Below are 26,465 nucleotides of genomic sequence, written 5' to 3' on the forward strand. Positions count from 1 at the left end.
CAGCACTGTCTTAAAGATGACCCTCTCATAACAGATGCGCGATACTGCTTGCTTTATTCAGCTATGCATTTTTGATCTGCCGCTCAAAATGTGGGAGTTGGGGTGACAATTCGTGTAGGCAGACCAAGGACTTAACGGGATCCGTGCCATGCCAAAACTATGGAACGCACAAGCAAATGTGTTGAAAATCCTATTCTGTTAAGGATTTGTTGTCAGTGTTGGCGCCTTCGCAGTGGCTTTTGTTGGTCCACACATATGTGCGCGTGTGCGTTCTGGGAAGTGCATGTGTGCGGTTTTGTGTCGCATCAAATTGCATTAGTGCTGAAAGCACCAACAAGCAAGAAATAGGCAAAGCTAGTGAGGAGAAAATCCAGTCTCGGTCTGTCCCCTTCCACGCCTCTCTCTCAGCTCTCAGCATTCTACGTCTCATCGTCCTTTGTTTGCTTTACATCAGGACATCGTCGACGGATTTCGCCTTTTTGCATTCTGATCTGATCTACCACTCACACTAAACCGCTGCGCAGCTTTTATTTGGCTGGCTCAGAAGGAGGGACGTATGGAAGGGGGCAGCAGGGCTAGGGCGGTAGGCAGTGTGAAATGGCTGTAATGCCGCTACTTTTACCAGGCTTTGAGAAAGACTCCACCGGCAGGCAAGGCGGCTCAGGCTACAAGAGCATGTTGCTGCACTGAGCAACAAAACGCGTTATCAAGAGCAATTGATTCTCTGTTTCATGTGATATAATTGATAACGCTTACGCAAAATTCTCAATGCAACCCTTACATTGAGAAACTTTTAAAAATGGTGCATCAAAATCAACTGGGTTGTTTTCCCAAATTCATTATAATATTTCGTTGTTGACTTCTGGACTTATTTAAACCAAATTGACAAGGTTGTTGAAGCAGACAATTTAAAACAATTTGATCACCCTTTTTTTCGAATGAATCTACATTATTTATCTCAGTGCCTCGGCACACTGCACGTTGCATTCAGAATGTTGCATGCGAAATCTAAGCCTGGAGCCCAAGGCTGGCCAGTAGCATCATTCATCATTTAGCACTCGTTGGGTGACACAGACGGCAGCGCAGTATGTGAAATTACAAATTTCTACGCACAATGGATTTAGGTTTTTCCATGCAATCACAGGTGACTCACAAGGAACTCAATTCCTCTTGGGCCACACCCCATAGTAGCAAATGAAGCTCTGCATCAGAAATCGAAACTGCAATTGCAATCGACAGCGATATGGTGTTGTAATAGCTTTTTGCGCGGATGCCTTTCCCTTTTTGGTTAAGACTGAGAGCTTCGTATCTTGGGAAATGGTAAAATTAATCCTCCTTCTAACATTGTTATGCTCTTTGCATCGTTCCATTGTATTCCACCTTTCAATCATTTTTATCTATGGGGCTCTATGGACCAAGTGCACATATGCAGTCGCAAATATAGCATCCACACACCTTTTCCACATTCATCTTGGGCAGCCGCCAACTGCAGACAAACATTTTTCGCAAATTAAATGAAAACACCTGACGATATTGGGGCAACAGCTTCCACCGCTTCTAAGGGAAGCTTAAGTTCGTCTTAGCACATTGTTTCTTTCTTTTACTCTACTTTAGAATAGAGATGAAAAATCGTTTGAAAATGTTATAATCTTAAATTCTCCTATTATTTCGAATTTATAAATTATCCTTTATACATTTTTCGAATATACCACCATAATAAATGTTGAAATTTTCAGATTCGTGCTTTTTCAGTAACCTCAGTCATTGGTTTTGCACTCATTTTTCATCCACTCACTTTGCAATTTATTAGTCAGAAAAACAAAAGCAAACAATATCTAGCAGTGAAAACAAAAACCAAACGAAAACAAAACACGAAAGAGCCCTCCAAGCTGAATTTGTGTTTAGAATCGTGTGCCAAAATTCGAGCAGAACAAAGCATTTTAATGAAATTAGTATGCTCCTCCTGCACATACTATTGAATCGGGTTCCAGCCTTGAACCACGACTTCGCAGCAGCTGTTAAGCCAATATACATTTAAAAAGTGTACAAAAAATGTATTAAAAACTTTAAGAATAGTTTAATAGGCTCTTTAAGAATAGTTTTAAAGGCCAATAGAGCCATATAGGGATACACCCAGCAGCGAATTGTTATACATATTAATAATAAGAGAGAATGACAGCTTCGGAAATTTAAAGCTTATATGTACGTACCTACATATATGCTGATGAATACAGAATAAGTAAGAACACGATTAAAAACAACGAAACTATGATTTCTTTTCTAATGTGTTCAAATAAATTTGTTTTTTTCCCATAGCTGTTCCCATACTTTATATAGTTGTCTGATTTTAAACTTACATTTTTTTTTTTACCAAAATCAAGATAAATTAAAAATCAAATCTCAGAAAAGGCTCAAGTTTATGAGATTGACCACTTCGGGTTCTTTAGATCCTTTTACGTACACATCTACAAAATTGGCTATTAATAAGAGCTCTGCCGCCTCCGTTTTTAGTTGTCATGTTTAGTATTTTTGTTGTTTGTTGGTGGTTTATTTGTTTGTACATTTTTGGTCATGCCGAGCAACGAGTGTTAATGACATCTGGACAGCGTGAACAAGTTTCGGGACCCGAAGTGACTCTTTTTGGTCTTTCTGTCAAGCATTGAGAAATGTTTGTGCATGAGAAATTGCCGGCCTGAGCCGCTGCAGTAGACACATAAATTCTCATTTAGCATCGTCAAATTAATGACTTCAAAATGAGCCCTATCCGCCGCTCCTCCGAACCCGCAGTGGCAGAGATTCCGGGAAGACGTGTTATTACGGCACAGCTGATCGAGCGCTTACAGGTGATGAGCTCATTACTAAGTTGGAAGTGGAAAATCTTGTCGAGCAACTTACGCGGCTGCCGGCCGGCAAGTGAGCACCAAGCACACATATGTATGTATGCATGTATGTATAGTTATTGCCCAACGCACTATTATGGCATGTTTTTGCTAGGTCCATTTATTTTCCAGAGAATTTTAGTTGCGTTTAATCCAAATATCTCATTTCAGCCGGCGGCAAAATGAAAGGCAACTTGTCGAGATTCTTTTTACGAATTATTTATGAGCCATTTTTATTTCGTCTTTATAGTAAACAAATTAGATTGCTACCGAATGAATCTTATTGAGTAAATAAAGTGTGTATGTAAATTGTTATTATTGTGTGTTCAATATTATTGATCAGCAACAAAAGCCGAGCGGATCTTGACGTTAAATATTGTCTTGCGCCCATATGCATGAAGATTTTGATATGCTTATCCATACATATACATATATGAGCATGCATACATACAAGTCGGGAACTCGGAATTCAGTCTGTTGCACACCATTTAGCTGAGTAACGGAAATTTGATAGCAGTTTCTGTGCTACTCATACATAGCTCATATTCTAAAAAAGAATCCGTTCGAATCCGTAAAAAAAAAGAGTTAAACTTTACCAAAATTTTGAGAGGTATATACAAGTGCTGTGGTAGTAAATATATATGAAGGCACGGATGTTATTCTTACGCGAAAAAAAGACAAAATACTTAGTCACCTAACCAATACAAAACACTACCAATGCAAATTGAAGAAACGGAACCATTGTTAATGCCTGATTAGCATGCGACTATTAATAGAAGCGACTGAATGCAGGGAGACAGCTCTAAGTGAATTTTGCGGCACGTAGACTGGCCAGCACCAGAGAGCCGTGTCTGGAGGAGATGGATGATGACACTTCGGTCGTGCTCCCCGATACCTCACACAATAATTAGCAACGAAATCACGTGCAAGTAGGTAGCTTTCGGGTTGTGGGTTAGCAGCTGCCAATTTCAATTAAAGTCAAGAAGGAGTCAGCAAACTGGCCTCTCTGGTCTCTCAGGAGGAGCCTTTAACGACCGCCGTGACTAATTACAAATTAAATTGACAGAAAACGTGTTTAACGTGCTGCATTTACACATTCTACATTATTTATGATTCGGTCCTTTTGGCAGAAACCTTTTAAAGGCCCTGGAAGGTATAATCCGCCAGGTCATCTAATGGACAGTTCAGGTTTCAGCCCAACGCCATGGCTTTTGGTGCAACAAGTTAAGCCGTTGGTGACGTGTTGAATGGCCTGAGTTTTAGGAGCTGCACCTTTGACAACCGCATATATGCACAAAAGTAGTATATGTGTGAATGCCAGTCGGCTTGGTCCTTGCACCCACACTAGCACGAAGCACAGATATCAGCAATTAGTTGGCTGGCTTTGCGTTTATATCTTTTAACCTTTTCGTTTCTGTAGAGCTAAAACTTAATCCGGTTCATTTGCAGTTCACAAAGTTTTCACTTGTCCGGCTGAATAGAAAATATGAGTTGAATCGGGCAAAAATTACACTGAAATATGCGAGAAAATATTCTACCATTTAAGAAGTTTTGACCATTTTTTGTGTATACTCAATTAAAAACGTTAAGGTTAGCCATCGGGATAGCCGTCATATACTAACTTGAATATCACTCAGATGATGGGATATGAAGGTTACGTCAAGGCGGCTGCTGGGAATCGTGGAGTGTCCATCAAATCCATCGAAACCCGCAGAATAAGGATATATCAGAAGAACTATAAAGGCCAGTAAACACAACCTTTTTGCAGCTTGAAAGTGTGTATACCCCCAAGTTTGACACAGCTCTGACAGCTTTTCTCCTTTTTATGAGAAGAGCGTGTGTTGCTGGGTGCGGAAAACAGTGAGACGACGTGTAGTTTTAATTAATTTAATTTCATGCTCATAAAACGCCAAACAATGTGAAAAGCTCCTACACACACACGTCGGGGAAAAACGCGTAGCCGTGCGGAAAAGTTGCTATGGGATTTTGATAGAGATTTACAGAAACGAAGCGGGCCGAATTGTGCCCAGATGAAAGCTCTAAAATTGTCCTGTCAGCGGGCTGTCCGCCTGCATATGACGCAGAGCGTAATTAACACGCCATCCACCACCCTGCCCACCTAAATTTGTCATATGAATTGCAGCGGAAATAGTTATTGAAGAACCATCAGAAAGGGGTCTGTACCCTTACGGTCTTAAGTAGAGATCGCTGATCCAGTGAGTCAAAAGCCAGTGATAGACAGCAATTAAAGGCACTTAGTGCGTATCCGTGTCACTTAGTTGATTACAAGACTGCTTTTGAATTTGATGTGCTTGACTGACTGCTTTTCTAGGTTGTTTTCCACGAGAAACTTTCATACACAAAAGTAGATCTCACAGTAAAATGAAATTCAAGGGCCCCTGATCGTGGAATGGGGCAAGTATTCTTAATGCATTTTGACTCCAAATGTGTTTGTCTGCTGATTCGCATACTAAGCACAACCGTTGAAGTAAGAATGGAAATATAAAGACCACTACTTTACAGAAAATAGGATCGCCATTATCATTATGTTCAGCAAATAATTTAAAACTTTATTCCATTTGACTCAAGAGTATACAATACATTTAAATCCGAACAATAAGAGCACACGCTAGTTATTTCAGTGGTTTTCCAAGTAATCGAAAATGAACAAATGTTTTTTTTTGCTTACATTATTTTCCAACTCATGCATAAATATTTAGCTTGAGAGGTTCCTTTATGCATAATGTTTTTTCTATCTGATGATCTAGAATGCTTTGTCTGCCTTTTCTTTTGCAAAGCTCAATGCTATGCGATAGTGATACAGGATGCTGCCTGGCTTTTGTTTATATTTTCTGCGCTGTAAGTCAAAAGTGTATGTGGCGTTCCTTTGAGTTATGGTGAAACTTTATTATTTATACTCTGAAGAACAAGCGGATTTGAAGTTCCGATACATATGATTAAGAACAATTAATTATTTTATTACTTGGATCACTAAAATTTTGAAATTCATTAAAAACAAATATATATATACACATATAGACTCGTTTAAAAGTATATAACAGAAGGAGTCGTTTCCAAACCTATGAGGGTCAAGTAAAGTTAAGTTTAGGCATGCTGGTACATACATATATGCAAAGCATGTTTGTTTCAACTGCCCAATACTGTTGACATTTCTTCTAGTATATATTTTTTCAAAGAACTTTGAAACTCCTCCGCATACCCAATCGGGTATCTGATAGTCGGGGGACTCGACTATAGCTTTCTTTTTTGTTTAGTGGTATTGTCAATTGCAAATCTAATTCTGTGATTAATCTAATTTACAGAATAAAAGCTGACATGGCATATATCATTCGCTTCTGCTGGATCTCTACATCGTTAGCGCAGTTTTCCTATTAGCAACGATAGCAGTTTGGGAAGTAAAATCTTTTGTTGGCATAATTTACAGTTTCTATTTGCGGTCAATTAAACATCCATCTTGGCTCGCTCTGATAACCCAAAGTGATGACGTTGCTTCCGTGCCACCAAGACAAGCACCCACAGCATTTGGCATACCTCCAAGCAACATGCATAGAAATTCTCAGCAATCATTCCCCGTATTACCAACAAAATAGCTCTGACCAATGCCACCTGTTGGATAAAAGTGCCTGAGAGTTCTGTCAGGCCTTTGACTTTCCCCGCCTTCCTTCTGAATTGTCACCATCAAACGTCAGTCAGCCAGTACATACACATTCTTCCCTTCCATGGGACAATGGAGAGCTGTATGCCAACGTACTAGGAAGATGCTACATTCTGGCTGGCAAATGAAATGCACAAAATATGCGCCATTTATAATCTTCCCCACTATAGTTCGTACGTGGGGCGTCTCCTTAGAAATGTGGCGAACATTTTGAAGCAACAGGCAAGAGCCTCAGTCTTGCGTTCATACTCGAGAAAACCATAGACATTGCACACTCGTCTACATTAGGAAAAGGTGGATGTCTCTCGTCCACCCCCACTTCCTCGACCCAAGACAAAATCCCCTGGCCACAGTCAATTGCGCGCTAATTTAGCGAGGCCCGCACTTAATAATTTCTTTTCATAATTGAGTAAAAGACAGAAAAAATAAGAGCAAGTGGAAAAGAAACGTGATGGAAAGTGAACCGGTGGGGCCCACACCAGCCATTGCAAATGAAAATGAGATTGCCGGGGGAGCTTGCAGAAAATATCTATTATTGCGAGGGCTGAGCGAGAAGTTGGCCAAAATTAATAAAAATAATATTTGTCGATTTTGACGACAATCAGAACTATCAAAATGTGTTGGTCATATCGATATAAATATCAATAAAACAAATTGTGATTGTGACAGTTTATGGCCGTTTGCACAGCGTAGGTGTCACCAGAATCGGCATTTTAACTTTTAATGAAAAAAAAAAACTATTCCAAATTTCATTTTGATTCTTCGCATTTGAACTCCTCAAAAGTTCACTCATTTATCAAAACATACACTAGAAATTCAAACCCTCCTATGATAGTCGCCTTGCCATTGATATTCCACAATTTTGTCACTCTCCTACTGGGGGAATTATAACATAATTCAGACGCTTCAATGTTGCAACTCAATGAAAGATGAAAGATTCCAAATCCTTGATCAGCATTATATAGACTCGGAAGATTCTGATTTAATACATTTTCTGAGTATCGTATTAATTATTTTAGTTTAACTACATATAAACAAATACTTTGAACCGAAAAAGGATGTCTGCTCCATCCTTTAATTTTTTACAAACAAGTTTACATTGAAGTTAGGCAAACTAACGAGTTTTGTTCATACTTGCAGTGCTTAACAAAAGAAATCGGGACTAGGAAGGAGATACCCGATAAACCAAAGGAGACACTCTATATGGCCCGTTTATCCCATTGTAACAAATGCCATCTGCACAACTTGGGCCCAAATTTGCTGGCAATTAATTTCCAATTACGGGGCCTATTGATGACACTTTGAGCAATGACTTAATTGGGCATTGGTTACAAACACCAAGAGAAACAAAAGCCCCATTTCCACACATACGCCATTTGAGTCAGGAAAGACATTAGCAAAACATTATGCGTTTGTCGATTAATCAACTGTTCAAATATAAGCAGTTAGGGTTGTGGTTTTCCTTCTCTCTTCGGCTTGTTTAACTAATTTATAGGAGTTTTATACAGAGTGCGAGTGTGATCAATTCTAAATGGGGGAATGATTATTGCACTATAAAAATGCGCAACTGGGGAAAATAAATTAGCCGTTTTCGGTTGCTCTTGCTGGTATTTTTTGTTGACGGCCAAATAAATCTTAATTTGTATGAAAATCGATTATGTTGCGCATTATTAATTACTTAAAAGGTATACGGAAATACGCAGGAAGTTGGCCACGTTCTGCTAGTTGCCGTCCCCCCGGGATAATTAATAAATAATTTAATGGCCAAAATATTTCCGACTTACGTTTTCTTTTTCCTCGTAGTGCAAACTTACCTGAAAGCAGAAGAGAGAAACGAAAAGTTAAATTTCATTTCAAGTAAATATTATTTGAGTATAATATCGGCATTGAATTAAATTCCAAATGGAAAATTTATCAAAACGAGGGCATAAATCACTGACAAGAATGTGTGAAAATTAATGTAAGTTTTTTGTTATTTGTGGGACTGTTTATACACTATCAGAGGGTATATTGATTTCAAAAGGGTGTGTGAAACGCAGTAACAAAAATTGCATGTCGTTCTGTCCTACTGTCTAACTATTCGTTTATCCGTGCGCCCATCTTTTCGTTTCTACGCAACTAGTTTCTCAGTCTTAAAGTTGGCATGCAATTTTCACAAGACTTTTTTTCTATTGCAGGTACTATATAAGTCAAAACAGGCCTGATCGAATCGTTGCTTTGTTGTTTTGCTCTCATTCGGAATGCACGTTTTATTTTATATATAATTACTGCAAGGGTATATTAGCTTCGGCTTGCCAAAGCTAGCCTCCTTTCTTGTTCTTTGTTAAATTTATTAGTGTCAAAATGTTAACAAAAGCGGAGTATCCCTTTGGTCAGAACGCAGGACAAAGCAGGGAATTTATCACGCAACCCCCACTTATTCCCAGGCTTCGCCCCCAACATATAAGAATGATAACTTGCCCAGCTGTGTGTGGTAGCCACTGTAGGCCCATTGGACTCTTATGTGTCTCATAAGTCATTTCGCAGAGCTCAAATAATTCATAATCGATTCTCAAAGCGCTCAGCGCTTTTCGACTCCCCTTCCACCAACGCTAAAGTTTGCTCTGGAGACAAGTTCGTTAGGTTGGCTAGGCAAAAAAGGACGTCCGACATTTACTTATGAAAATCAAAGTGAGCCTTGGGATTGGAGAAAGGGGACAAAGAGCGGTGGATGGAGGTCAAGAAGCCGGGGTAATGGCTGGAACAAGACAAACAAGGCACGCTTGCTGAATTTCTATTAAGCCAAATAACTCAAAAGTAATTGCCCGGGAGTTGTCGAGGTAGCAATTGCACTCTGTTACCCAAGTAGCGCCCGACCATGAACACTCTGGGATCATCAATATGTGCACCTTAATGGATGCTTAAATAAATTATAACTTCAAATTGCGATTGCCAAGCGCTCTTCTGCCAGTAGAGGCACGTACAACTAAATACATTACGTTCATCAGCAGTTGTGCAAAAATATTTACACGTGATTCGGCACCCTTGCGAAGATACCAAAAAAAAAACTCGTTTTCCGGTTTTCGTATTCTCTGAACGGGAATACCAATTGCCACAGTTGGAACAGCAGATCTTAAAAATTTTATTTTCCGCACTTCACTTAGTATAGAGAGTATTTTCTCTTACTATATGTATAGCTTATTTACTAATTTTGCAACGCGACAAATATCCTTCGCTGCTCTATCTTAAACACCGTGTGTAGCTTAACCGGTAGGTTAATTTGTCTACGCTTACGCAATAACGACGATCCAAAGCTCTCTGATCTCCGAAGACGCTTGCAATTTAAACAGGTTAACAGTGGCTCTGACAGCAAAGGCAACCTCATTGCACTCCAGAACGGAATCGTTTAGCAACGTGCTGCAGGCAAAAGAAGCTAAATGTGCCACGGAGCCGAAGGAGCTAAGACTTGCATATAAATTGGCGCACGTGTGAAACCTATGAGGAAGAATATTGTTGAAAGCCGAGCCACAACTCGCACACAAGCTAAGCCCGCACTACCAACAGCACGCGCAGAGTGGGTCAAACGTGTGCCTTTCAAATGCTAAATGGACATTGCTTAATTCCATATTCCATGGCCCCAAGGAGCTCTCACACTGAGCTTGTGCAGCTCAGCCATTATAATAGCTCATTATGCTGCTGCTGTTGCCTCCAAAAGTTCATTAGCTAAAAGGCAGTCAAACCCATCATTAAGCTGATGCACTAAGACGGAGTTGAAGATTCCGGTAAGACTTTTGTCTGCTGAGAGCTGTACATTTATATAGCCTCTGTTACCCGATATGCATATGATATATGATATATACTTGGGGACACAGGTAATTCATGTCTTGGTGAACAACAAAAATATTATTGTGCTTTTTTACGTCTAAAATAGTGAAAAAACCCTATTTAAACCCATAATTCATAAAAATATTTAAAGCACGTTCCATATGTTTCTCTAATATATTTAATACATCAATATATGAATCGCACATTAACTTGTCTTTGTATCGGCTGCGTGAAAAATGTCTTTAAGTTTATTGGACATTTATATTAGCCACACATTCACACTCTTTGATATATAAGTATACAATTTTATTGTTTAAATTTTTGTGTCGTGATCTATTTTTAGTTTGGCGTCAAGGAGTGCATAACTTGGCCACGCTCCAACCAAAAGACCCGACCAAAAGTCAACCCACGCTAAGCGGCAAAAGAAAACAATACTTAATATAAATCTGAAGTATACTATTTCCCACAAATGCTAAAAAATCATTTTTTATGAGCCACAAGTGCAAGAGGATTAAAAGTACCTTTTTGTGTGCAGGGGGGGGTCGTTAAGATATCCTTAACAAATGCATTTGTCTTTCAAATGTATATTTGAAAGATACAAGTATACCCTTATTTAATAAGATTGATATGGACTTTACCTAAAATACAGAATAACACACGAGTATATACACAATATGTCGGAATTTAAAATATATAGACTGCTAATACAACACAATTGAGAGTGCATATATTTATATATGGCACGCTGAGAAATTGTAGTGCAAATATTTGAAATTCAATTGCAACGGCAACAAATGTACTATTGTACAAGGAAATCAAATTGAAATAAATAAAAATATATATATACATATATACGAGTAACTGGCAGCGCACTGACGAGGCTTTCCTTTGGTCATGCAATGATAAATATTCAAGGAATATTTCTGACCAAACGGACTGACATACAGACAAGATAATAACATTTATTTGATGCTTTTCTAAAACAACAAATGTTTTCGAATACTCTTGCATTTTTACTGTTGACACTAGAGAAGAATTTGTCTTAAAAATACTTACAATATAAGTTTCTAAGTTTAAAATAAAAGAGTGGTGTTCACTTACAAATTTTCTCATGCTCACAACTGTTTAAACCAACCACAATTAACTTACCTAAAACGAAAAGATGGACAAAATAACGTTTTTTTGTTTGGTTCAGTGGTAAATTACAACGATCATCTTGTATCAATATTATTTGTTCTATTATTTAAATAAAGGGGAAGAAAAATAATTCTAGGGATAGGATCATGCAAACTTCCGTTGCCAGCAGCAATTGGCAAACAATTCGTAAACCGCTGACCCTATTTTTATACGTCTGTTTATTTTCGGTTGTCGTTTTCGAGTCGTGTTTATTTATACAAGCACTGGAAGATTTCACTTTTAAGCGAGCACCAACAGTAATTAATGTTATAAATGGAACATCTAAAACAGAGAACCCATACTACATACATACATATGCACTAACCAAAGTACCATTATTTTTTTATATTCAACTGTTATTACGATTGATACTGTTATTATAATTTTTCAAATCATATCATTAATTCAGACTAATTCAGTTAGTAATGTTAAGGTCATGATAAACATTGCGTTTTTGCGCAAGCGAGAAAGATAAATTTAATTAACGCCTATTACTCCAAAGTTGAACTACAGTAACTATAAAGTGTGCAAGTGCAAATATGATTGCCTACTTAGAATAAGTCTAGCACATTTGATCTTCATGACTAAAGAAAAGAACAAATTTAATAGTACGACCAAATGGATGAAAGGATAAATTGTCGCTGGTTGGCAACATGCCCGATTTCGGATGACATCGAGAAGAAAAAATCCCGAATACTTGAGGCACACAATTGCAGAAATCCCAATTATTTAGCCAAACATGTGTTAGCTGTAGCAGTGTCGCATGCTCGGCAATCCCTAGGATACGCGTGCTTTGGGAGCGATGACAATAGCAACAACTACAAATAGTTTCCATCGGGCAAAACGACAACCGGCTATAAGTCAAATTGAAATCTGGTCAGCAGACCAAGAAATTATCTAGCCTGTCTATCAAATACTCAAACCAGCAAATGCCGAGCGAGAAATGTTATTTATTTGAAAAAGAAATTTAATTGAAATTACAAATAAATACTCTAGCAAATATAACCCAGAAACTAAAAACAAATATGCCAGCAAATGCAAAGCAAAAATCAATTTGCCTTAGTGAAAATATAATAAAATATCAAATATCGCACAAGCATAAATCGTAGTAGAAATAAATACTTTAAAGAACAAATCAAGTAATGCAGGACCCAAAGGCTACAATGAATTTCATACAATACGCCCATTACGTCAGAAGAAATTCTTTATTAAAAATATGTACATATATTCTTTGTCCAGAAAAGTCACTCACTGCACCGAAATCCAGTAAACAATGCAACGGCACCAGCTTAATCTTCGTTACACTAACTAAGATGTTACCTTGGAAATTGATATAAGGGATCGAAACAACATCAACGGAGACAGAAAACAACATCAACATAAAAATCATACCTAACAACTGTAACAGCAACAGCTGAAACTTTGGCAAAAATTTCTGCTACTGTGCAAGAAAGGAATGCAATGCATGAAAGACGAATTCTACACTACGGAGTAAGAGCAAGAAAAATTGTACAAGGAAATACTTAACGCAGGAACAACCGGAGGAAAGGAAAGACGGAGAAACAAACACCGAGCATAAGACGGCAAGGGGAATCCTGGGCGAAAATCCCAACCAAAGACAAATGTGGGTCGAAAGCGCAAAGTGCAACAACTTGCACGCACTGGGAAGACAGACGGGTACAGTGCAGCAAAGTAAAAGAAAACTGCAGTGCTGGCAAATGCAAGCCGCACGCGCCTCCGACAGAAAATGTCCAGATGGAAAACAAAAAGCAAAAACTGAACTTGTTGGCACTTGCTACTGCTGGCTGGGATTGGTTGTCGGCGCACTGGAAACTTCTTGCCACCCCCAAAGCACGAATTTGTTTTTGTCGGTGTCTGTGTCTGTGTTGTCTAGCGCTGTCTAGGGCTCCTTGAACAACTTAAGTGAAATTTAATGATTTCTTTACAGGCGAAAAAGGAAGCAGCAACAGGTGTGGCTTATTTTCACGGCCCCTGCTGCTCTGCTAGTTTGTTGAACTAAAGTTTGTAATTTTAATGCTGATAAGTTTCGAAAATAAATCGGATACGGTTTTTCGTTATCGTCTCCTTAACAGAATCATTAAAGTTAGTGGTACTTATTACATTAACATTGTAATAATTGTTAAGAAGGAATTTTTGAGTTTTAATTATGAAAGTAAATCATGTTAAGGTTATTTATCAATACTGTGTACATTTATTCTACAAAATTTTGTATAGATCCCTTGTTAATAAATTTCAAAAGTATTAGTTATTATACATATAATATCACATTACGTTACGAAGCCCAGAGAATACTAAATATTATATATTTTCAGTTTATTGTCTCATTTGTCCATTGGTCTCGCACTGTGTGGGCTCAATTTCAAATGACGCGCTCTAGGTGATGATGCCGTCGTCATCGTATATTAACCCACTGTGAACATCGCATTCGGAACAGTTTATTTCGTTTAAGAGCAATTGAAATAAATTCTAAGGCAAATGGCCTGACTGTGAAAGGCCGAGCAAGCAAACAAGCAGCGGCAAACAGCCCCTCGGCAACTCTCAGATTTTTGTCTTGCTCGGCTAATGCCCAAATGCACTTAAAAGTGCTGAGGCCATGTAAATGGTATTCCTCGTCTCCAGCTCCTAGGCATAAATACCCTCTGTTGCCATCCGCCCACTAATGTCGCATTTTGTAGTTGCGCTTCAGCTCTTAATGACAGCTTGGAGAGCTTGAAACAGTTTATTCTCATCCGGACAACTGAAATGGAAAACTCGTGGGAGTCGCTTAAACAAAAAATATTAGAGCTAAATCGAATGATCTGTCATTTTTTGGCTGTGAAAACATTTTTATCCAAAGCTTGACACTTAGCTGGGCTACCAGCTATGTATATCATTACATACTATTTTGCATTTGATCATGATTGCAAACAAGAATTGAAAGCTCATACGAAAGCTAAAATGAAACATGAACAGAAAAACTATTAGCTGCTACGAAGTTTGAGAGTCTTATAAATAAAAACCTTGCGAAACCACAAAAAAGAAATTTCAGTTATTAGTGAATTAAAAACTTAAAGGATTTGTAAAGAATTTAATCTTCTGGCAGAAAGATTTATTTTCAAAAGCAAATGCCTGTAACATATTCAAAACGAAACGTACTATATGAAGTACGCATAATTTCTTTAATACGTGTCACACAGTCCAAAAAGCTCAAGAAGCTACCCCACTGTCAACGTCGAAATTTATGAATGGTTTTAAGCGCCAACTGCAGATATTATAGTAAGACTTCAAATAAATGAAAAATCATAGATATATGTGTATATATAGATTTATGTGATAAGACTTGCAGCTGATTTACTCACCCACTTTAAAGGAACCCACACATGTGGAGTCGTTTTCAGGAATGGCACCTTCTGTTTATTTAAAATGATTATAGCGCGGGACTAGAGCCATAAAAGAATGAGAACCGAAACAGGCCACTAACAAGATGACATATAAAACTACTAAAAATAAGTATACTATATCCGATATGGTTATTTTTAAAAGAGTTCTGTCGCTGATAATTTATGGGAAGACAAAATCACTTGAATTCGGGCAATTGGCTGACGATTTGAAGGATATCCAAAGAAATTAATTTTCTTGGTCAGAGCACTCTAATAAATTTGCATTTGACATTCACCTAAGGCTCAGGGATTGAATCTTATCTCATTGGATGTCAACAAAAAGATTTTATATCTCTTTGATCACTTTTCAATATATGCATACGAATTTATTAAACAATGCGCCTTGTTGGTTTTGCTGTGGGTGACTTGACTAACTCTAGAGACTTTAACACTGTACACTGCACGCGTTCGCGAAGATGGTGCTCTTGGTTGGTGGCGTTGGTTTGATGGTGCTAGTAGCAGTAGCTGAACTAGTAGAGAGGGGAACGTACAAGCGCCTGTAAGAATCGAAAGAAAACAGAACAATTCCCATATGAGACACAAATTTATGTATATAAATATATATTGAAAGTTCTGGAGCGGTGTTTCATTTGTACACATATACATTCATAATGCAAGGCATGATCTTGGGTAAGCTTGCACGAAGAAAGAAAGTAAAGGTGGATATATGCAGAGAAAAGGCACAGATATAGGGAGGTTAAGGTGAAAAATAGGATTGATTTGCTTTTTAATGCAAAGATGAACTTAGCATTGATTGTACAAAAACGAATTATCTATGGTACAGCGTAAATATATTCATAGAATATTTCTTTATTATGAAAATGGCAACTTATTGTTTTAATGTTTAGAAAACATTTTAAAATAGCTCACACCCACGATAGTACAGAACGAACAGGCGAAGAAAACAACAGACAGCCAAAAACAAAAATGGATCCAGAGATTGTGCATGGGATGAAAATGGAAATTCGGGCTATAAAAACGTTTTTAGGGACAAACAGAAATATACATACATACATATACAGTGAGGGTGAACCAATAAATAAATAACTTTAAATAAATAAATTTAGATATGTATATGTTTAAGAAACTTGAATATTTTTTGTTGACAATCGTTTACTATAAGTTTCTATTCTAGCAGGTCAAAAAATTCTAGACTATTTGGATAAAATGTTGTTTATCATAAAAATCAATTTTAAATCCGGCAAATAATGAAGCTAACCTAATTTCTTATCAATCAAACGCGAACGCTCGCAGACAGTCACACACTATCTCACTTATCCATCCAGAAATCGTGTGCGGTATTTAACGTGTCTATCTTGTATTTGACACATACGTGCAGTCCGATAAAAAATAACATTCTACACTTAGAAATATAGGAACCCTTAAGTGGTTACAAGATTGTAATATATTATATGAAACCAATTCATTTTTGTATTGTAATTTCCACAAATTTTTCTCCTGGGTCTTTCCCTGGGGTGATACAGTGTCAGTGAGCACCGACCAAATTGATGTGTTCGCCGGTTTGTGGGTCGTTTGAGCGGTCTATTATGCGGCAAATCTTCTCAATGATGCATGCCACACACATGCCACATATGCTCCGTAATATGACAGACCAAATCACCGATACTCACGGGCTGTGTTCATTTGCATGCACATCAACACCTTAACGAATGGACGCATTACCACTTATCCTGCCCCTCAAATGGGGTCGAGAACTAAGCCAAATAAACTAATCCATCACACTAAATATCAATAAACATTTGTGTTTGGGTCCCGTCCAATATAATACGCGAAAATGAGGATGATGTTTCGGATCCGAAGATTTATTATTTTTTCATTTAAATTCTAAACGTGTGCGTTGAATGGTCTTTCATGTTTTACGAGTTTCGTCTGGAAAATCAATGAAAATTCTTTCGCAGATATAATTAAATCTCATATTTGTATTCACCTGTATTTTTGATATTCCCGGACTTTTAATGGTGAGACCCATTCCATCAATCCTAATTAACTTGACCTTCCCACTAGTGTGAGTTTACCTAACTATTTGAATTGAAAAGTCAAGGGCTCCAACCGGTTTAAGTTACTTGACATACGCACGTTTTCTTCGCGTTTGTCCGAGAGCCAAGTTGGAAAAAATGAGCATCATTAATCATTTGAAGCAGAGCAACTTCGCTCTCTTTTGGGTTACGCATGTGCGTTAGTTAATTTGTATATCAGCCATTGGCAATAATCAACAGAGTGAAACACAGAGATCCCGAAGTATGGGGAGAGACTACTGGGGACAGTAGTCATCGCAGCACATGAAATCACAGATTGGAGTAAAACGCACATGGAATAACTACCAACGATGTTTGCTCAAAGAACTCGAAAAGGGGGCAAAAAATACTCTTGATTTAACCGACTATTAGATACCCCATGGACTCACAAAAATACTTTAAAATGTCTTACTAAATTAACTACCTTCCTATAGGGTTACGTCGTTTTAGTTTTAAGATGAAAATTAAGTCCTAGTTTGAAAATGGCTATATTAAGAAGTTATGTCCCCAGTTTGGTATACCCGATGTGAAAAGAGGGTAACAAAACCATATGAACACAGATACAATCGCAAACACTTAACAGCAAGAGAGCGGGACCCGAAGCTCCGAAAATTTGTGCTCAAGGTCAGGCCCGTTGAAATTTCGAAACTGGGCATTCAACTTGATAATTTATGAAACGCGTTTGGGCAAAAATACGAGTAGGGAAGGGTACGCGTATAACAACACAAGCCCAAGACCAAAAACGAATCGAAACCCAGGGCAAAACGCGCAAGCGTGGCCCCAGAACGTATTGCTTGGGACAAAGGGAGACGGCAGATTGTCCAAACTTGGAGCGTGGAGAAGTTTCTGTCTTTGTCTGCCAGAACGATCCGATCCATTGATCGAGATAGCTTCCAGTACGGCTTTATTCTCGGCGCAGTTTGCAAGGGGTCTGAGTGACCGTCATAAATTTTCCCTTGATGATTTGATTGCTGCTGTTTTAGCTTTTTGTAACCATTTTGTGCCTGCTTCATCCCCAGCGAAGTTCTTTCAACCCAGTGACTCAGTTTGAATTGCAGTACAGGTAAAACGTGTTTCAGCTTCTGCTTCTGTTTTGTTTTAATAGATTTTTTGGCATGCATTCAGCCTTGACAGTGAAACAAATGGATTTTAATGTGGCGTGTAAATTCGGTTATCTAAAAGAAACAAATAAGACTTTTGTGGCGGGCAAGAACTCATTTCTGTTAATGACTGATAAGCAAAACTAGAAACTAAAATATACTGCCTGATAACTATGTACTTAAAAAAAATATATTTTGATTGAGTTTTGAAATCTTTTTTTGTGAGCCCACCTATGCTGGTTTTTACTGTTCTTTCAGCTATAATGATGATAAACCTACTCCAATAAACCATTAGATATACAATTCATTCGCTCCTCAATCAGTACAGAATTAACAACAATATTTTTGTGATCATTTATTTCTCTAAGTGATCTAGAAAAACTTACGGAGAGTAGGAGAGAGTAGGTGGCAGGCGGGTGGCAATGAGTTCTGGACTGACAAATTGTTGTTCAACAAATTAGTGACTGAACGCAGCGCATGCGGACGCTACATTTCACTTACTTTCGATTTTACACAATGCGATGGGTGAGCACAAACAAATGTCAGGGAGTACGAGCAGGGAAGGCGGCTGGCATCGAAGAGAACTGGAGACTTCTACTAAATCCAGCACTCGCAGCCACAGCCAGACGCTAATTTGATATTTTAATGGCTTTTTGTTTGCAAATTACGCTCGTCTTGGCGTCGAGCCACCCTGCACATCCCCTGACGCCCGAGCGTATCATTGCATTGCTACCAACTCTCCCCCTGCGAACACTTTTAAACTGAGTCGTTTGTGTCTAAAATAACGGCGCTAGTTGTACGACACTGGTTACTGGATCCATGTGTATATTCCCCTTAACTCTGTTTTCAAAATGAACAAGACCCGCAGAGAGTGCTATTCGAGTGCAAGTGAGTGTGTGGTAAAAAAAAAAAATAGCGAAAACCCATGCACTTGTTAAACCTATTTAGCTATTTACAAACAGTTGGAATTACTCAAATACATTTTCGCAAGAAATCATCCCAGAATAGAAACAGTTTTAAAAACAATACTGCCATTTAGCGATTAATTTAAATTACTTCAAGCTATAGAATGGGTGTAGCAGTGCGTCAAAGGAAAAGTCACCCCATACGAAAACGTGGTTGAAACCACAACGGAGAAGAGAAGGCTTGAAAAGTGATGGCGTCGGTTTAAGAAGATTGCTGTTTAACCATTTATTAAAATTAAATTGAGCATGCCAATGAGTCAGCGAAATTGTGCGAAAAAGTAATGATCGGTAATCACATTTGACCAAGTTAAACGTTAAACGTTGCAAATGAAAGGTCTTAGGGATGATGCCGAAAAAAGTAAAGACTGAAGAACAGTACGGAGGAATAAACAATATGTACATCGATTTTCACTAGAAATTACTGTATAGGATGGTGCCACATTTAAATGAACTTTTTTTAAAGTAAAAAAAATAATTACTCTACATTCAAGGAATAATTAATTAATTTTTACTATATAGTTTACCTATTATTTTCTAAAGTATATGCAGGCTCTCGGCTATTTTTTATCAAGGCAACTGGGAAAGAAAACTAATTACCCAAAGGGCACCGAAACAAATGAATTTTCTTTAAGGTAGTCAAAAAAGTAAAGCAACAAAATGCAGTCCCGAAAAATGAGTGCCAGACCGAAACAGCAAGATTAGGGGATAGAGAGGGATTGACGGAATGTGTGGGCTACAGGTAAAAGGAGCATAAATCGAATTTCAAAACAGGCAAACCAGGTTGTTAAGCAGTAATGGGAAAATGTATTAAAAGATGGTTAAAACTAAAAAACACGTAAAAATAAGTACGACTTACAAATCGGTGAGCAGGATGTAGAAGCTTGCTCTCTTGACTTTGTTGTTATCCGTTTAATTTTGAGTCCAAGATACAAATCTTGCTTTTGATTAAACTCCAAATGATTTTCTTTTTTGGTTTTGATTTTTTTGTTGTATGATTTGCACACTTTGATAATTTAGTCACTGGAAAAGACGTAACCAATTAAAAAACAATTTAATTTAAAAAGTACACTATTCGTCAGCAAACAAAATCACTTGGAATCTCATCACTACTATAGTGCGATGATTCTTTCCATTTGTCAAAAATTACAGTGGAATAATAGAAATACCAAACATTTAAATGCAATAAAATAAATTTAATAATGACAGATTAATACAATTAGAAACATTTCATATTGTGAATTTGTTTTGAATTGGACTACACTTTCTCAGATTTCCACCACTATTATCGCAATAATTTGGTTATAATATATTAGCGGGTCGCGAGTTATATGCAATATGCAATTCGACATTCTGCACAGCTACATATTTTATGCAATTTCTTATAGCTGGCAACCACTACACTACTTTTTTTACAAACACACACAACCACCAAAGAGGTCCGCGTGATTTTGTTTGGCTTTTCTGCTGGACCCACCGGGTGAACCTCCCTAACCGCCGTCTCTTCGCAGACCAGGTGATCGCACCACCAAAGGAAGCTGCACCGCCGCACTGTCGCGGCACAAGGAACAAAAACACGAAGGCGACGCGTTGCTCACGACGAAGGACAAGGAGAGACACGAAAAGCTAAAACTAACGGGACGGGAGCGAAACAGGGAACAAAAGGTAATAGTAGAATAGAATGTCAAATTGAAACTGGGTGGACAGGCGACTTTTCCATTTCCAGAGACCTAATACGCAAAATCCGACTATTACCGGGCGATAATTGCGCACGTTTATTCCCTCGAATTCGTCAGCTGCACGTTTGGCGGCAAGAGCTTTGTTCGCGCACCTCCCTTTCGGCTTTGTTCATATGGGATTCGGGCAAGCACAACGCAGTTTTAGTTAATCCGTTTAACTTTTGGAGCAGACCACCCGCGCTATTGTTTATTGTCGGCCGCAGAATATGTATTGAATACAATTTCTTAGTGCAATTTACCGCTACGATCAAATGTTTAACTCGAGCCGCTCTCTTTCCGCTGGATCGTATAGTGGCTAGAGATGGGGAAACATCGATCGAACTAACCGACCGATCGATATATCGATTGCGTTTGTGACGACTGCCGATGATTGCAGGCGTTAGTGTCTTGTGCCTGTTCTCGCTCTCATCCTCTCTACTCACGGGTTACCCGCTCGCTGTTAACCGTTAGTGGCGCTCTTAAAATTTTGAATTCTACATTCGACCTAATGAACTTCTTTGGTAAGATGATTTTTTCTACCGCAAATGTTAACTGATCGCAGCAAAAATGTACCAACAAATAAAGTATACGACCCCGGTTTAGCCGAGACTCGAACCCGGGCAAATATTTTGGATAGCGATTCTTAATGCTTAAAAATTAAACTATTCATTTTCAAACGTTATTTTTATTCGTTTAACCGAATCTGAATTTTTCAGATTTTATTATTGTACAAATACTTCAAACACTTTTCAGGTGATCAATATATGCTGTACTACTCAAATTAGTTCTTTAATGTATTGGATAGAAAACAACAGAAGGCAATTTAAAAAAGTGTCGCTGCTGGTCGCAGAAGAGCTTAACGAGCCGATTTTCCACATGCGATAGCTCTCACTCTGCGGCAGTTGGCGTCGAGCAATTACAAAAGCAGTCGAACGAATACAGTGAGCAACAAACACCGGCGGGAGCAGTTCGTCGTTCGAGCAAGCAGCCGCGATCGCAAGTGTGGAATCGAAATAGAAATAGAAATAGAAACAGAAACAGAAATCGAACCAAAAGAGCTAACAGCACGCGGCACGCGGAAAACGGGTCGGACAACATAGCAAAACAAAACCCAATTAAAATCAGATATTAATAGAAAAACCAAAGTACACAACAATAAAAAGGTTCGGTTAACAAGTGAATATCCGATATATTTATACCGTGTGCCACAATGTGGTCGGGTATCGTAGGTATTCCCGCAAAGAAATGTTGCACATTTGATTTTAAATGAATGAAACCCGTCAATAAAATGTGATATTATTAAATTGAACCCGAGTAAGAGCAGACAGCCACAAGGAAAATTCCACCTGAAGTGGAGGGGGCTGAGGGCTGTCAGGCTTTAAGTAATTCGCTAAATTTTTGCACAATGGTCCCGAAAGAACATGGCCCACAAGCCCACGATCAAATCTAAATACATATGTATGTATGTATGTACACACTTTGGGACACCAAACGCACCGAATTGAATGTTTTTTGTTTGTACCCGTTAGGCACCAAATCAAAGGGGGGATATCATTTTCTGCTTATCTAGCGCATAAACAAGACATTGCTTACTAAAAGATCGATGTAATTTTCCTAGAAAAAGCTCATAAAGAACACGTGCTTAAATATTTTTTATGCAAGTTTTTTTTTTTTGTGAATGAATTGAAAAATTTTAATATTTATAGATTTAACTAAAATGAGCTATGACTCACTTAAATGAGAGAATATAAAAAAATCGTTTGTCCATTTTATCACTGGACTAAAAGATCGACGTAATTTTCTTAGAAAATACCTCATAAAGAACACGTGCTTAAAGATTTTTTATAAAAGTCATTTCTATTTCTGAACTATGGCTCACATTATAAAATGAATTTAATAATTTAAATATTTATAGATTTAACTAAAATGAGGTATGATGAAACAATAAATGTTTAACCATTTTATCACTAGGCCAGGGCATTGATAATAAACTTTTACATATATGTACATATGTGTGTATGAATAATATAAAATATATGTATGTACATACTTGAAGTGATAAACGGGTCAAAATTATTTATAAATTTTGTCCATGGCGTTGCTGAAGCCGTCAATTTACAGACGTATACGTTTACATATCCATGCATATTATCTACATATATATGTACATTCACGTGAAGATATATAAATAGAATGTACAACCACTATTTCCCATAGGACGTAACAAGTGCATTCAAAATTAGCATATTTTTGTGCATATGTTTTTTGGGATGTTTAGAAACTTGTTATAAGCTATATCTTATATCATTAGCTACAAAATTAATATTTTTATTTATTCTCATTTGTATAAAAAGGTATAAGTATGTATGTATATACTATCATAAAATATTTAAGATAAATATTAGCTTACTAAGCGTATGTTCTGTTCAAAAGTATGTCGTAGGGGTCGCGGAAATAATGTCACGCATTTGCAACGATATTATTTATCCAAAATATATTGCAAGATAAGCTAAAAAATGTTCCGTATATTTTAATTGCAATATAAACATTTTATTTTATATATAGCTACCAAGGTAGATTCAAGGCTTTTTATTTAAAATCGTTTTTTTAAGAAAATAGTTTAAATGAAATGTCTGGTTTTTCCAATGTAACAACTACGCAAATGCTCTTATTTTGAGAGAGGTGATTATAGAGATTGTAGGTGGAAAGCAGACTATTGGCAGTCGTCCACACGTAGCCAACTATTGGAACAATTGAAAAGAGTGTGCGAGTGTATCTAGGTGGGACCGAATAGTATCTTGTTAGCTGCGCTGATACAATTGTAAATGCCGAGATTTATATTCACTTTTTCGCCTTTTTTTACGTTAGTATTTGTTTTCGTTGCGTATTATTGAGGAAATTTGCACACTAACTGAAAACGAGACTTGAGCTCAGGCAGATTGCCAAACAACAGGAACGCAGACAGAAAAAAATCTGAAAAATAACAAACCCGAAAAATATCTAAAATAACAAACAAGGGAATTTCATGGAAGCAATATCCGGCCAGCGGGAGTTGAGGGGGATGCTATGTGTATTTGCCCAGACGAAGTGCAACAGTATACACATACATACATACATATGTACATATGTGTGTTGGCAACTCCATTGCAACTTAAATTGGTAAAATGGGGAGACTCGGCAGATTCAAAAAGGAAGATCTCCTAGGTTGGGTTGGCTTAATATGATTATACATAGGCGTTCACAATTAGTCTTTTGAGAGTTTTTTTAGTAGAATCTATTACCAAAATTTAGTCAATTATTACTTTTTAGACAAAAATCCTTTTTGTTATTTTTTGTGAAAATATTTCTCAATGCCATTTTCTTTACATCCAAATAAAGAGCCTTTGTACTTCTCATTTTTGGTTAAAATTCATATCGTTTATATACCATGAAACTAAAACAAACAACGAAATATGTATGTTAACATCGCATTCTTAATTACTGTTTTACAGAGGCTGCCTATAAACCTAAAATCCAGTTGTATTTTAAAAAAAGAAAATGGATGACATGGAGGAGATTCCTAAGAAGGGTAACATTAAATAAAATGTGTCACGCAAGTCTTACATATTTTATTTTATTTGACAGTGCCACGCTTGGGTTTCCGACACCTGCAGGCAGGTCTGCTCTTCTATGGACTCGCGGCGAACACAGTCTTACAGCTAAACGTAAGCGTGGCAATGGTGGCGATGACCAACGAAAATAAATCGAACAATAGCGACCCGGCCGTGGGTAAGCGAAAAGTTAGCGCCAAGCACCCAGCTCATCATTTTCCCCACCCACCCATTTTAGCACTTCAACTGGTCGGAGGAAAAGAAGTCGTACATCCTGTCGAGCTACTACTGGGGCTGCGCTCTGGCCCAATTCCCAGCTGGTTATCTGTGCAAGCGCTTTGGCTCAAAGGCGGTCCTCTTCTGGGGCACGCTGGGATCATCCCTACTTAGCGCTCTCACAACCTACGGGGTCTATGTAGCCGACTGGAAGGCGTACTGTGCGATTCGCGTGCTGCAAGGGCTTTGCCAGGTGACATGGCCCTGCATCCACCAGCACTTGGCTAACTGGTGTCCCACGGCAGAGCGAACGCGTCTGGGAGCGTTTGCATACACTGGCTTTGATTGCGGCAACGTGTTAGCCATGTATGGGGCCGGTATGATAGCCGATTCATCGCTGGGGTGGCCTGGGATCAGCTACTCGGCAGCCGGCTTGGGCCTGATTTGGTGTGGCCTTTGGCTGCTTCTGGGAGCCAATAAGGCAAGTGAGGCCCGGTTCATAGGGGAGGCGGAGAAGGCCTATATTGTGGGGGATATCCAGCGATCAGAGAGGAAGGAGCCTAAAAAAATGGAGATTCCCTGGAAGGGCATTTTTACCTCGGTTCCAGTCTACGCCCTTCTTTGCGCCCGTTGTGCTGACAGCTGGGGATTGACCACCATGCAAAACGAGTTACCTGCATACTTAAGCGGTGTCTTGAAGCTCGATATGAAAAGCAATGCGGTTTTTTCGGCTCTTCCTTTCCTGCTCATGTGGGTAATGTGCTATGTTTACTTGATTATTGCAGATGTACTGCTGCGAAAGAAGGTGATGAGCTTGACAACGTTGAGAAAGACCTACACGAGCATAGCTCTTTGGGCGCCGGCCACCATAATGCTTTCGCTTGTTTTTGTGGGGGATGGGCAAAAGACCTTGGTCCTTGTTTTGGTAACCCTCAGTGTGGGTGTCAGCAGTGCAGCCACTATTGGGAGCGAACTGAATACGATTGATTTATCACCAAACCACGCTGGGATCCTGGCCGGCCTCATGAGCAGCTTCACCAATTTGATGGCCCTGCTGACGCCCCTTGTGGTGGGCGTTTTAGTAACGGACCACAGTCAGCGGAGCCAGTGGCAGGTAGTTTTTAGCCTAGCTGCCGGAGTTCTGTTTGCCGGCAATGTGATTTTTTTGATCTGGGGGACTGCCGTGACCCAACCATGGAACGAGTCTAAGGAATCGCGGCGGGAACTAGAGCCGGAAGAGAAGCTCTTTCGACACACTAAGCTCGAGATAGCAGGTGATAATTCTGATGGCGACGTGGTAGGCTTAAAACTGAACTGTACAAGCCCTTGAAAAATATATTCAAGTTCTGGATTTTTGTTTCTGAATTTTTAAAAACAGTCACTGCTTGTGATTCATCGTGTAGGGCTTTCATAATTAAAGATATATTTTTGATCTAAAAAAAGTGCATTCCAAAAATACATACATTACTCCTGGAGAAACGTTTGGAAAATCACTGTTTCTTTTTTTATCATATGCTGCCTATCAGAACTAAAGACAACAAGGATTATAAAACAATGTTTATAACATTTATTTTTAAATGACGCTGGGTCTAATCGGTTTAATATTTCCCAGACTTTTGAATTTGAATCTTTGAATTATTATTGTACTATATAAACAGCTTGATATTGTTTTGGGATGTCAACTTCATAAACTTTTACTGTCAATTTCTAATCATAATTTACGACCTTCTAGGACTCTGTAGCGGAATAAATTCTTCTTTGTCCGGCTTAGAGAACTTCTACCCTTTTCCACCTTTCTTTCCGGACACACACCTGAGCATAACGCAACTTAGATCCAGAGTCCTTTGTAAAGAAGACATTAAACCACC

The 26,465-nt window shown here is 38.3% G+C and overlaps 2 protein-coding genes and 1 long non-coding RNA gene across 8 annotated transcripts in view; 1 reads left to right on the forward strand and 2 right to left on the reverse strand.

The window, feature by feature from the left end:
- LOC122622153 (polypyrimidine tract-binding protein 1) overlaps positions 1-21,123 on the reverse strand; it is a 129,499-nt gene extending 108,376 nt beyond the window's left edge. For 2 of the 5 annotated variants that reach the window (XM_043800376.1, XM_043800375.1), the window contains exon 1: positions 8,340-8,369. Coding sequence is in view for 1 of the 5 variants with exons in the window: in XM_043800374.1 (XP_043656309.1) it covers positions 8,340-8,369; positions 11,461-11,472 (42 nt within the window). In the remaining 4 variants the exon portion in view is untranslated. Of the gene's footprint in view, positions 1-8,339; positions 8,370-11,460; positions 11,509-14,894; positions 15,473-19,932; positions 20,097-20,550 lie in introns of those variants that run through there. The other 3 variants (XM_043800374.1, XM_043800377.1, XM_043800378.1) reach the window with 3 other exon arrangements.
- On the reverse strand, positions 2,527-3,143 carry LOC122622154. Its single transcript, XR_006326271.1, has 2 exons — positions 2,896-3,143; positions 2,527-2,836 (listed from the first exon to the last, which is right to left on the reverse strand). It is a non-coding gene; the product is annotated as an uncharacterized LOC122622154 (long non-coding RNA).
- A 584-nt stretch (positions 21,124-21,707) lies between the features above and the next one.
- LOC122620268 (putative inorganic phosphate cotransporter) lies at positions 21,708-26,090 on the forward strand. Of its 2 annotated transcripts, none has more exons than XM_043797652.1 (4): positions 21,708-21,954; positions 24,283-24,359; positions 24,416-24,559; positions 24,620-24,903. In XM_043797652.1, exons 2-4 carry the CDS (start codon positions 24,329-24,331, stop codon positions 24,769-24,771), a joined length of 327 nt encoding a protein of 108 aa, XP_043653587.1. In that variant the 5' UTR covers positions 21,708-21,954; positions 24,283-24,328; the 3' UTR covers positions 24,772-24,903. The 2 variants fall into 2 exon arrangements, with proteins under 2 accessions (XP_043653587.1, XP_043653586.1); XM_043797651.1 differs by having other exon boundaries at positions 21,713-21,954; positions 24,416-24,555; positions 24,620-26,090.
- The last annotated feature ends 375 nt before the right edge of the window (positions 26,091-26,465 follow it).

The sequence above is a fragment of the Drosophila teissieri genome, chromosome 3R (genome assembly GCF_016746235.2).
Source record: "Drosophila teissieri strain GT53w chromosome 3R, Prin_Dtei_1.1, whole genome shotgun sequence".
Classification (NCBI taxonomy): domain Eukaryota; kingdom Metazoa; phylum Arthropoda; class Insecta; order Diptera; family Drosophilidae; genus Drosophila; species Drosophila teissieri.

Excerpts from the sequence above, each read along its gene's own strand:
- LOC122620268 (XM_043797651.1), top strand. The coding sequence starts at position 24,329 with ATGGATGACATGGAGGAGATTCCTAAGAAGG. Across the intron at positions 24,360-24,415 it reads GGAGGAGATTCCTAAGAAGG|TGCCACGCTTGGGTTTCCGA; the intron begins GTAACATTAAAT and ends TTTATTTGACAG. Across the intron at positions 24,556-24,619 it reads CGAACAATAGCGACCCGGCC|CACTTCAACTGGTCGGAGGA; the intron begins GTGGGTAAGCGA and ends CACCCATTTTAG.